The sequence below is a fragment of the Bos indicus genome, chromosome 10, assembly GCF_029378745.1.
Source record: "Bos indicus isolate NIAB-ARS_2022 breed Sahiwal x Tharparkar chromosome 10, NIAB-ARS_B.indTharparkar_mat_pri_1.0, whole genome shotgun sequence".
Classification (NCBI taxonomy): domain Eukaryota; kingdom Metazoa; phylum Chordata; class Mammalia; order Artiodactyla; family Bovidae; genus Bos; species Bos indicus.
This window is the reverse complement of record NC_091769.1, coordinates 91,585,732-91,599,333: the sequence shown is the minus strand read 5'-3', so window position 1 is coordinate 91,599,333 and position 13,602 is coordinate 91,585,732. Positions and strand designations below refer to the sequence as shown.

At 39.7% G+C, this 13,602-nt stretch overlaps 1 protein-coding gene across 10 annotated transcripts in view; it reads left to right on the top strand.

The window, feature by feature from the left end:
- Window positions 1-13,602, top strand: part of CEP128 (centrosomal protein 128) — a 483,641-nt gene that overhangs the window by 453,170 nt on the left and 16,869 nt on the right. For all 10 annotated transcript variants that reach the window (XM_070797945.1, XM_070797947.1, XM_070797949.1 and 7 more), the window contains one exon: window positions 3,141-3,254. In XM_070797945.1, coding sequence (XP_070654046.1) covers window positions 3,141-3,254 — 114 coding nt within the window. The remainder of the gene's footprint in view (window positions 1-3,140; window positions 3,255-13,602) is intronic.

The window sequence follows — 13,602 nt, the reverse complement described above, 5'->3', positions numbered from 1 at the left end:
TGATTCAAATCCACATAGAGTTTTAGATTTTGTATCTAATGCTATTTATTGATAGAACTCTAACCACAAAGGATTTCCTTATGAAGTCAGTTAATTACATATGTGGGTTTACCTACTATAATTTTTTTTTAAGTTGCTCGTAGAGGAGAGAGGCAAAGCAAATAACCCTGCTGCCCAGTCATGCCAAACAAGGTCCAGCCCAGATAGCATCTTCACATGGCCCCTTGGGGATGCATATGGAGTGGACAGTTTTCATGATCTGTAATTTTTTGGCTCTGTATGTACAAACAGAGGTGAGAGTCTCTTTTTGAAAAACATTAACCATTCATTTCACATTGCCTTTAAAATGTAACTTATATTTAGGTTCTGCTTAACTCTAACATATTTGAGAATATAGTAAGTAAAAAATATAAGGCAGATCATGCCATATTGATTTCTTGGAGGTATTAATGAGATTCAGCTTTCAAGGTCTACACTATTTTAAAATTTCACTGTGTATTTTGCTAGTTCAGTAACTGAACATTTTTCAGTGGGATCTAAGGAGCTGACACATGTGGAAATTTGGAATATCACATGTAGAATAAAACCAAGCATTTCTAGTATACTTTATTAAAGTTTCAATTCTTTCTCATGATTTGATTTTATATTTGCAGTCTAAATCTCAGTCTCTATCAAAGAATTATGTAAAATGTACAAGAAGATATAATTTCTGTTCACCCTTATATGACCCAATGTGGAAAGGAGGCAATATGTTACACCCCTGTCCTTTCCACTTTTTTCTCTTTAGATAATAGAAGTTATCAAAGTGAATGAAGGGCAGGCAAGAGAGAAAGTATTAGAAACAGCTGGCATTTGTCACTTGAGGAACTGATGCCTGTCTTATACCAGTATGAAAATGTAAAATTTAACCTCCGGTAACAGCTCATTTTTCCTCAGTGGTCTACATTAAACAGAATGTTCACAAGTACAATGTAAAAGTTGTTCTCTACTATTGCCAAATTTCTCTCTTATTTTTCATCATATGGGCTATTAATTATCTACAAATCTAGCTTATGTGTATGCACACTCCCATAGGAAGATGGTGAAATTTTTAGAGACAGAATGTTTTTCAAAATTTAGAATTGTACTTTTAGTCATTCAAATTGAAACATCTACTTTTAAAATGGAAAGGAATTCGTTAGCAAGTATTATGCACTATATATGGCAGGCAAAAGCTAAGCATTTTATATTTCTTCAAATCCTCAGAGACACATTATAAATTGGCATTATTTTCCCTCATTTTACTACTCAGGAAACTGAAGCTTGGAGTGTGTAGATTATATAAAACTATGATATAATTCTGCATATTTATAGGAAAGCCCATCTGTTTTGCCTACTGCCTCTAGCCTGAAACCCATTCCATATATACTCTAAAGCCGTCTATACGATAAAAAGAGGTCATGTAATCAATTAATGAAAACATTGCCTTAAATAAAAATATATAAAACCTTTAGATTATTAGATGTAGATTATATTTTTCAAATCCTTAAAACTTTCTAAAATTCAGTATGCAGTTAACAAGTTTAAAAACCTAAGTTCTGGTTCATGCTCCTGCCCCAGACAAAATCACTTACTATCTTAAGAGCTTATTTCCTCATCCATAAAATGAGAGACTTGAACAATATTACCTCTGTTGTTCCTACTCACACTGGCATCACTAGCATATATGTGAAAATGCATTTCACATGTTTTTGGACAACACTGTAGTCTCTTGACAACTAAATGTGAATACAAGTGTTATCTTACTTAGATGATCTTGACTTTATTCTTATTTAAAGGTGTCATAGTTTCTGTCTCTCTCTGTTTCTCTCTGTCCCTCCCTCCCTGTCCCACTTCATTTTATTTTTTAATCCTTATTTTGAAAGAAATGGTTCAGCACCACAATCCTACATTTAAACATTACATATTTGATATGGAGGAGAGGGAACAGCTTTGGGTTCCAAGGTCACTCTGCCACAAATTGCCTAGCCTTGGACAGGTCATTCTTAACTTACTTGGGATGTAACTTTGTTTTTTTAATAAAAATGATAACTTTGGAATTCTAATACCCCTTCTGGTCTGAACATTCAAAAAGTTATTTGAGGCTATTTGGGGAGCTAAATAGATGATTTTTCTTATATATGAAAATCAGTTGCCCTAATTCTGTTTAATTTCTCCCTAATTCATACTGAAGGGTCTACATAGGGGACTTCCCTGGCAGTACAGTGGTTAAGATTCCAGGTTTCCAATGCAGCGGTTGCCCAGTTCAAATCCCTGGTTGGGGAGCTAAGATCCAATATGCCCTGCAGTGCAGCCAGAAAAAAAAAGAGTCTAAGTAACAGGCTGCAGTGACTATTTGCTGTGTTCTATCCTCTATCCCCAGAAAGAAGGAAAAATAGAAAGGCAGGCAAGCCCTGGTTATTTTTCTGTCTTAGTTTATTACCTGAATCTTTTCATGCTTTTGAGGGCTGGTGAGCTATTCTTTTTTTACTTCCTTTAAGATATTTTTGATGTCAACCATTTTTAAAGTCTTTATTGAATTTGTTACAAGATTGCTTCTGTTTTACGGTGTTGGTCTTTTGCCCTGAAGCATATGGGATCTGAGTTCCCCAATCAGGGATCAAACCCATACCCCCTGCATTAGAACGCCAAGTCTTAACCACTGTACCACCAGGGAAGTCCCAAGATGAGCTATCCTTACATTTAAAAATCTGCATGAAATAATAGTTAACAGGTGAGAATTTTTTTTTTGCAAAGTGCAATTCTAAGGGACAGTATATACCATCCAAAAGTGGCATGGCATCATTAAATACTATCTTCAAACAACTCACTGTTACTTTAAATTTTTCCCTTCACCTAAAGGGTGTCAGTCATAGATTGGCACAGGGACTACCAGTGGGGAAAAAAAAAGGCCAATAACTTTTGTGGGACTGTTTTTATTTTTAATGGTAGCATCTAAAGTGACCATCTTTTTCCTTATCCTTGGGAACCTCTGATTTCTCTGTATATCTCTCTAAATGTCTATAATGATTTATTATCTAGATATCAGAACTTTCTCAGCTTAATTTCAAGCTCTGGTTTCTCTTTCATCTACCAATTTAGACCCTTTCTTGTTTTTGCAGGGTTCCTGCAGTTTATCCGACAGAATTGACGGGAGATATTCGAAATACCGAGTTCACAGAGATTCTCTTCAGCAGTGCCGGGATGACACCAAGCACAGAGTCCAAAGCTTCAGAGTAATGTCCTTTATATACATTTTCAGACTTTGGGTGTTACCTATGGTTATGGCTATAGCTTTCTAAGCAGGCCCCGTGGCATTTGCATAAGGGTACTTATGAAAGAAATGTTTTGATGTAAGAGATAGATCTTCAATTTTGTAGAAGTAGAAAATAAAAATTCAGGGATCGTGTTTATAACTTTTTATCTGAGAACTAATTATTAAGTGTATGCCGTTGTGGCTCAGCTGGTAAAGAATCCGCCTGCAGTGCGGAAGACCTGGGTTCGATCCCTGGATTGGGAACATCCCCTGGAGAAGGGAAGGGCTACCCACTCCAGTATTCTGCCCTAGAGAATTCCATGGACTTATAGTCCATGGGGTCACAAAGAGTAGGACACGACTGAGGGACTTTCACTTTCTTTCACTTTCATTGTTGTTTAATATCTTGTTTGTCTATGGGAATTGATGCTGCTTAAGAAATCCTGGTGGGCTTCCCAGATGGCTCAGTGGAAGAGAATCTACCTGCTAATGCAGGAAATGTGGGTTCAATCCCTGGGTTGGGAAGATCCCCCTGGAGAAGGAAATGACAGCCTACTCCAATATTCTTGCCTGGGAAATCCCACGGGTAGAGGAGCCTGGTTGGCTACAATCCATGGTGTCGCAAAGAGTTGGACATGGTTTAGTGACTAAACAACAGTAAGAAATCCTGAGCCAGGAAACCCTTGGCCTCTTGATTGGTCAGTGGCTTAGTGTGGATGGCCACCCTCCTCATTGTGTAAGTCTGACTATTCCTCTCTCTGCACTAAAATCCTCAGTACGTGAAATAGCCTATAGTATTTCCTAGGATCAGCATTTATAGTCGTTCATTTCATGAGGATAAGAGCTCCATATTACTACTTCTGTCTGTGATTCACTAGTGGGGGACCATATAAGAGACTGGGAAGATTTGACCTAAATTACAAACCATTCCCTAGGAGCTGTCCAAGACCCATGTGGGTTATGGGTGACTTGACACTCATTTGACCTTTAACAGTTGTCGGCCTCGAGCTGAACTTCTCAACCCAGCATTAGTGACATGTGTGCCAGGTAATTCTTTGTTGCAGAGGCTGTCCTAGGCATTGTAGGATGTTAAGCAGCGTCCCTAAGAATGTACTCACTGGATACCAGTCACATTCCCCGTCCCAAGTTGTGGCATCCGAAAGTGTCTCTGGATGTTGCTAGGCATCCCCTGGAGGGCAAAGCTGCTCTCTCCCTCTCACTGAGAACACCGAGCTAGAGAGGATCCATCTATAGTACACTCCAAGTCAATTTAGAAAATAAAGCTAAAGTTTCAGCTCTTTTATATTCTTACAAAGTTCAATATGTATGCATATTCATTACACTGTATATATTCACTTATTTCAGCCAAGTGTAATTATTTTTAAGGTGCATCTTCCCTCCTCTGAATGTAATTGGACAGAATGCTCAGTGGATGTAAAGACAGTATTCATTTACATAAGCCCTCCCTGGCATGCTTAAAGTGAGCTCTTTACTTCCCCCATCCCAAACAGAAACTTCACACAATATGCCGTGTTATTGATGCCCTTACTGCAAAGAGGGCGGCCTGTGACTTTGTGCTTTTTTATACCTTTGCTCTTTATATTGGTATTATTGACTATAGCAGCGATCATGTTATCATATATGGCAAATTTTAAGTTCACTAAATTGTCTTCCAACATTCTCATCAGGTCTCATATACTCAAGCATTTCTCCTCCACTTAGAGTGCCACTGACTTAAGCAGAAGAACAAGGCTTAGACAACAATAGCTAATAATAATAACTACTCGTTACTGAGCACATATGAGAGCAAACTACATGAAATTGCTCTTTTTGTATGTGTCTTATGCTTTATGTGCCTGATTTCATTTAATCCTCACAGCAACCCTCTTTTTTTTTTTTTTTAACCACTGAAGAAAACCAGGTTATAGAGCGATTATGTGATTGAATCATGGTTAAAACCTACATCTGCCTGGTTACAAGAATCTATATCCTTGACCACCAGGCTATTATAGTGTAAATTTGGATCTGCTGTCCCTTAATTTTTTTTAGAAGTCACCAAATGTAGGACAATATCTGTAATAAATAAAAGTCTGTTTTCTCCAAAAGCACAGAAACACAGTGTATGCCTCTTAGTTCCATAGAGGTCTAAAAGCAGATGAAATATTTAAGACATTGCTTCCCAATACCGTTAGATTCAGTATCAGGTGGATCAGTGCTATCTAGAGGCACCCAAATTGCGATAAATCAATGCAATTTCTATAACAGCATATGGCAAAGCTCTGAATGTTTAACATGTTCAGCAAGTAATCTCATTGGAGTTCTCTTTAAAATTACATTTGCAGCTGAAGAGGAAATCAAGCCTGGTTTTGTGAGGCCAACACTTATCAAAATGAGAAATAAGTTTGAAAATTTTGCAAATAGGCAGTGCAAATGCAGGAAAGAGCCACAAAGCACATTGTATGATGACATTGTTCCACATTAATACTACTTAAACATTTTTAAATATTGATCCATTTCAGTGATGAATACGTAGATTATTATCTTGTGTAGCAGATGTCTGGCCTGAAATAATGCAGTGATCTAAGGCAAAACTCATGAGACTGTCACATTTTTTGTAGTCATTGTTGCGAAAAATGTGAGAGCACATTTTTGCAAATCATAGATACCAATGATCATTTGCTTATATGCTTTTTATAAACATAACTTATTAAGAATGAAAGGGGAGGCAGTTTCAAAAGAAATAAGTTCATATGGGCAGTGAAAAAATTGTTAATTTCTTAGCTTCCTGGATAATCAGAGACGCTGCATCTGATTTGTGGTTGTTCAGTCACTCAGTTATGTCGAGCTCTTTGCAACACCATGGACTGCAGCGTGTCAGGCCTCCCTGTCCCTCACTCTCTCCCAGAGTTTGCTCAGACTCTGTACAGACTATATTGCCAAAGCACTGCATTTCCTGTCGGAGATGGGGGTGGCAGCACGTATAAGCATACAGAAGGCAGGTCTTCAAGTAGAGAAGAGTTACCTGTCATCTTAATCCTTACAGATAATTCCTGTCCAGTTGTTTTAGAACGCAGTTTGGCAGACGGCCAGCCATGGGCCAAGTCTTGCCTGCTGACTGCTTCTGTGAGTAAAAACACTTATTCATGTGTGGTCTATGGCAGCTTTCATGCTCAATGGCAGAGTTGAGTAGTTGCAACAGAAACTGAAGGCCCACAGAGCCTCACAGATTTATCATCAGGCCCTCTGTGGGAAAATTTTGCCAACTCCTGGTCTAGAGAAAGGAGACTTTTACCAAACTATTCTTACTTCCTTTACATGTTATGTAAAGTATTCTCTTTTCTTCATTTATCAGCCAAATACATACTACACAAGTTCTTTGTAAAGTCATACTACTGTTCATTCATTCAACAAATATTTGTTGAGTTTCAGCCATGTGCCAGGAACTTTCTAGGTGCATGGGAATCACATCAGTGAACAAAACGAAGATCTCTGCCTTTGAGAGCTTTTGTTCTTAAGGTAAGATCTTCAAGTCTGTTGTTGCTGACTACAACATCCAGCAAACATATACTGAATTTCCACTGTGCACAAGACGCAGTGCTGGAAGTGGAGAGAATGATGGCATTTTAATGAGAAAAGTCATTACCAATCCTTAGGAATTCAAATAACTGTAGTACAAAGGAGAAAGGGATAAATGCTGTAAAGACAACCCCATTAGGGGACTTCCCTGATGAGCCAGTAGTTAAGAATCCACCTTCCAATGCAGGGGATACAGGTTCCATCCCTGGTGGGGGAACTAAGATCCCATAAGCCACCCGGGAGATAAGCCCACACACCACAACTACTGAACCCCTGCACTCTAGAGCCTGGGCTCCACTCTACACCGCAACTAGAGAAAGCCAGTGGGCTGCCTTAAGGCCCAGCACAGCCAAAAAAAATTTTTTAAGTCGATCCCAATAAACAGCAGTGGAAGTTCAGAGAAGAAAGATGCTCTAAAGCCTTTTGAAAAGAGGCTCGTGATGACAAGGTACACGGAAGTGTTTTATTCTCATCTGTTTGGAGAAGAATCACTGTTAGTATTACAGTCGTAGAACCCTGAGTGTATTACTGTTGACAGACAAATAGCTCTTGGAAGAGCAGAACCATGTTGGCAGCTGGCTTTCACTGATGTCAGAAGGCAGGGAGACATCCAATATGACCACACTGCTGCTTGTGGAAGGGGAGGTATAGTAGAAAGTGTGCAAGTCAGATTCCCTTTCAATTCAGAAGGAGACTCATCGCCCTCTGTTTGCTCCAATGGCCATCACTAGGCTCAAAAGGATCAGGTTTATAGAAACCCATCAAGATTTTCAGCAGGACCAGTGTCAACAATTGCTGAGAGCATAATATAACGTTGTATTGAGCTTCCTAAGTTAACTGGACGAAGCCTGATCTCAAAGTATATACAGAGACTGCAATTCACTGCTGAATCGAACACAGCATTGTATACACAACAAAGCATTCCGTAGCTCGTTTCATCAGGCCTAACTGGGTTTCTGTAAGACAACAGACTTCTTTGCTGTCCCAGCTGTTTCGAATAGAACAGAATGTTCAACAGTCAGCCAATAACATAGCATTGCTAATTGGAATTCACAGAGGAGCATGGTTTTGTCCAAAATATTCCCATTTGCTACCTGCCCTTTTTGCTCTCTACCCATGTTCAATATATGGTTTTAATTAGCAGTGGAGTTTTCGGTAAAATCACAAAAAGCATGTTTTGTTCCCATCCTTCCTCCTCCTGAAAAGAAAATCATGATTTTCAATTTCTAGCAGAAGAGTTAGTAGGCAACTTCTCTTTAAAAGCAGATGTTTTACAGGATAAGAAGAGGTGGGTAAGGAAGCGATGATAATGGCTTTCAGCACAGGTTATGAAGGCAGAGTCTGACAAAGCCCATTGTCATATTTGCTCAGCATAAGCACGTGTGTGCTGCTCCTAGAAGCTGTTTCTCCCTGCTTGAATTGCTCCGTGGTTTGTTTATGCTTTGCTCATAGCAATTAATGACTGCACTTTCTCTCTAAGGTCAGCTATTTCTGTCCATACCTTAAATCGTCTACAATTGTTAGCTTCTGAAGCATGCAATATATAACTCCTGGTGCAATTCACAATTGGAGGTGACTTTCACTTAATGACTATTAAAGTATATCATCAGTGTATTACGTAATTTTACAGATATTGCTTGGGAATAGCAGTGGCAATCACGGTGGAAACTGAGGGAGCTTTAACCTCATAATACCCCAATGACGTATAACCACCTCTCTCCATACTTTTTAAAGAAGTTGTGTGTAAACTGCTATGTAAATATAGCTCTATGCTTCTGCCAGCCCCAAACAATTTGCCATCATTTAAACCTCTCCGGGAAAGAATGAAAGTGAAATCGCTCAATCTTGTCTGACTCTTTACGACCCTGTGGACTGTAGCCTGCCAGGCTCCTCCATCCAAGGGATTCTCCGGGCAAGAACACTGCAGTGGGTTGCCATTTCCTACTCCAGGGGATCTTCCTGACCCAGAGATCAAACCCTTGTCTCTTGCGACTCCTGCATTGGCAGGCAGATTCATTATCATTGCGCCACCTGGGAAGCCCTATATAGAGATTTAGGGCAAGGGTCCCCAACCTTTGTGCCACAGACCAGAAATGGTCCCTGGCCTGAGTTAGGAACCTGGCTACATAGCAGGAGATGAGTGGCGGGCAAGCAATGCTTTGCCTGTCTTTACAGCCTTTCCCATCACTCATATTAAGGCCTGAGCTCCACCTCCTATCAAATCAGCAGTGGCATTAGATTCTCTTAAGAGCTTGAAGCCTACTGCACTTGAATCAACCCAAACTCCCTCATTGGAAAAATTGTCTTCCACAATACTGGTCCCTGGTGCCAAAAAGATTGAGGACTGATGATTTAAGGTGCAAGCAACCCACTCCAGTGTTCTGGCCTGGAGAATCCCAAGGACGGCGGAGCCTGGTGGGCTGCCATCTATGGGGTTGCACAGAGTCAGACACGACTGAAGTGACATAACAGCAGCAGCAGCAGCAACTAATCTTAAAAAAAAAAAAAAAAAAGTAAAGTAAGTCACTTTAAGTGACTTTTTTTTAAAGTAAAGTGACCCTTTAAAGGGTCACTCTTTGTGACCCTATGGACCTGTAGCCCACCAGGCTCCTCTGTCCATGGGATTCTCCAGGCAAGAATACTGAAGTGGGTTGCCATGCCCTCCTCCAGGGGATCTTCCCTACCCAGGGATCGAACCTGGGTCTCCCACGTTGCAGGCAGATTCTTTACCATCTGAGCCACTGGGGGCGGAGGGGTGAACTGATGATTTGAGGTGCAAGTCTAATCTTTAAGTTACCGTAAAAGAAATAGTAAATATAGCTAAAGGTAAATACTGAAATTTGGGAAATGCTATTCTATGGATTATATGACTTTGGAGGGCAGACGCTGTCTGCCTTATCTTTGACTCCAGAATACACAATGCATGCTAATTTGATGATTAAACTTTTTTTTCCTAACTTCAGCCTTTCATGGAATTCTAACAGATTTCATTGTTATTTTTCCAGTAATTATTAGATGACACATCTGAAACCTCATAGGTAATTGAATCATGATGAACTCTGAAGCAATTTTTGTTCTTTTGAATGGATTAAGACTAACTGTCCAGCCATAATATTTAACTAGTTGATTGCATCTTGCCATTTTAAAAGTTAAACAAAAGGTTGCCAAGTTGAGATATTTTTTGCTATAAAACCTGAAAATAGCAAAGGAGCAAAAGTGATTAATTAAAAGTCAAAATGTGTACTTGTATGAACATATTTTTTGCTATTCTTGTGCAGTTGCTAAGACATGTCCGATTCTTTGCGACTCCAAACTGGACTGCATCACACCAGGATTCTCTGTCCTTCACTGTCTCTCAAAGTTTGATCAAATTCACATCCATTGAGTTGGTGATGCTACCTAACCATTTCATCCTCTGTCACCCTCTTCTCCTCCTGCCCTCAATCTTTCCCAACATCAGGGTCTTTTCCAGTGAGTCAGGTCTTCCAATCGGGTGGCCAAAGTATTGGAGCTTCAGCTTCAGCATCAGTCCTTCCAACGAATATTCAGTACTGATTTCCTCAGTTGACTGCTTTGATCTCCTTGTAGTCCAGGGGACTCTCAAAAGTCTTCTCCAACACCACAGTTCGAAAGCATCAATTCTTTGGTTCTCAGCTTTCTTTATGGTTCAACTCTCACATCCATACATGGCCTTTGGAAAAAACATAAATTGGACTATATGGACCTTTGTTGGCAAAGTAATGTCTCTGCTTTTTAATACACTGTCTAGGTTGGTCATAGCTTTCCTTCCAAGTAGCAAGTGTCTTTTAATTTCATGGCTGCAGTCACCATCCACAGTGATTTTGGAGCCCAGGAAAATAAAGTCTGTCACTGCTTCCACTTTTTTGCCTTCTATTTGCCATGAACTGATGGAACCAGATGCCATGATCTTAGTTTTTTGAATGCTGAGTTTTAAACCAGAATGCAGAGTTTAAAACCAGTTTTAAACTCTCCTCTTTCACTTTCATCAAGAAGCTCTTTAGTTCCTCTTCTTTTTCTGCCATAAGGGTGGTGTCATCTGCATATCTGAGGTTGTTGATATTTCTTCCAGCAGTCTTGATTCCAGCTTGTAATTCATCCAGCCTGGCATGTCACATGATTTACTCTGTATTTAAGTTAAATAAGCAGGGTGACAATATACAGCCTTGACATACTCCTTTCCTAATTTTAAACTATTTTTTCCTAAATTGAAATACCTAGAGTAACGGGCAAATTTGGCCTTGGAGTACATAATGAAGCAGGGCAAAGGCTAATAGGGTTTTGCCAAGAGAATGCACTGGTCATAACAAACACCCTCTTCCAACAACATAAGAGAAGACTTTACACATAGACATCACCAGATGGTCAATACCGAAATCAAATTGATCATATTCTTTGCAACCAAAGATGGCAAAGCTCTATACAGTCAGCAAAAGCAAGACTGGGAGCTGACTGTGCCTCAGATCATGAACTCCTTATTATCAAATTCAGACTTAAATTGAAGAAAGTGGGGAAAACCACTAGACCATTCAGGTATGACCTAAATCAAATTACTTAGGATTATACACTGGAAGTGACAAATGGATTCAAGGGATTATCTGATAGACCGAGTGCCTGAAGAACTATGGACCGAGGTTCGTGATATTGCATAAGAGGCAGTGATCAAGACCATCCCCAAGAAAAAGAAAAGCAAAATGGTTGTCTGAGGAGGCCTTTCAAATAGCTGTGAAAAGAAGAGAAGCAAAAGGCAAAGGAGAAAAGGAAAGATATACCCATTTGAATGCAGAGTTCCAAAGAATAGCAAGAAGAGATAAGAAAGTCTTACTCAGTGATCAGTGCAAAGAAATAGAGGAAAACAATAGAATGGGAAAAACTAGAGATCTCTTCAAGAAAATTAGAGATACCAAGGGGACATGTCATGCAAAGATGGGCTCAATAAAGGACAGAAATGTTATGGACCTAACAGAAGCTGAAGATATTAAGAAGAGGTGGCAAGAATACACAGAAGAACTATACAAAAAAGATCTTCATGACCCAGATAATCACAATGGTGTGATCACTCACCTAGAGCCAGACATCCCGGAATGCAAAATCAAGTGGGCCTTAGGAAGCATCACTAGAAACAAAGCTAGTGGAGGTGATGGAATTCCAGTTGAGCTATTTCAAATCCTAAAAGATGATGCTGTGAAAGTGCTGCACTCAGTATGCCAGCAAATGTGAAAAACTCAGCAGTGGCCACAGGACTGGAAAAGGTCAGTTTTCATTCCAATCCCAAAGAAAGGCAATGCCAAAGAATGCTCAAACTACCGCACAATGGCACTCATCTCACACGCTAGCAAAGTAATGCTCAAAATTCTCCAAGCCAGGCTTCAACAGTATGTGAACACTGAACTTCCAGATGTTCAAGCTGGTTTTAGAAAAAGCAGAGAAACCAGAGATCAAATTGCCAACATCTGTTGGATCATGAGAAAGCAAGAGAGTTCCAGAAAAACATCTACTTCAGCGACTGAACTGAACTGAATTTTAAACTAGTCCATTGTTCCATGTCCGGTTCTAACTGTTGCTTCTTAACACACATACAGGTTTCTCAGGAGACAAGTAAGGTGGTCTGGTATGCCCATCTCTAAGAATTTTCCATAGTTTGTTGTGGAAACCACACAAAGTTTTAAGCATAGTCAACAAAGCAGAAGTAGATGGTTTTTCTGGAATTCCCTTACTTTCTCTGTGATCCAATGAAAGTTGGCAGTCTGATCTCTGGTTCCCCTACCTTTTCTAAACCCAGCTTGTACATCCGGAATTTCTCAGCTCAGGTACTGCTGAAGCCTAGCTTGAAGTATTATGAGCATGACCTTGCTGGCATGTGAAATGAACACAGTTGTCCAGTACTTTGAACATTCTTTGGCACTACCTTTCTTTGGGATCGGAATGAAAATTGGACCTTTTCTAGCCCTAGGCCACTGGCTGAGTTTTCCAAATTTGCTGACATATTGAGTGCAGCACTTTAACAGCATCATATTATAGGATTTTAAATAACTCAGCTAGAATTCCATCACCTGCAGTAGCCTTGTTTGTAGTAATGCTTCCTAAAGCCCATTTGACTCCAGGATGTTTGGCCCTAGATGATGGACCATACCATCATCAGTATCGTCATTAATACCTGTTTTGTATAGTTCTATGTATTCTTGCCACTTCTTAAACTCTTCTGCTTCTCTTAGGTCCTTACTGTCTCTGTCCTTTATTGTGCCCATCCTTTCATGAAACGTTCCTCTGATATCTCCAGATTTCTTGATGAGATCCCTAACTTTCCATCATACTGTTTTCTTCTATCTCTTTGCATTGTTCACTTAAGAAAGACTTCTTATCTCTCCTTGCTGTTCTCTGGAACTCTGCATTCATTACGGTTTTTATTTTTTTTAACCCTACCAAACCCAGTTCCCCTGACAAACCACATGCTTTCTTCAATATTCACAATAATTTGCTCAATAAGAGCATTAAGAAAGGAAAGATTATGAAGAAAGTTAACTGTAAAGATACAATTGTTAATCATATTGAATTCAAAATTCTAAATATATCAGGTACATCAGTTCAATTCAGTTTCTCAGTCGTGTCCAAATCTTTGTGACCCCATGATCTGCAGCATGCCAGGCCTCCCTGTCCATCACCAATTCCCGGAGCTTACCCAAACACATGACCATTGAGTCGGTGATGCCATCCAACCATCTCATCCTCTGTCG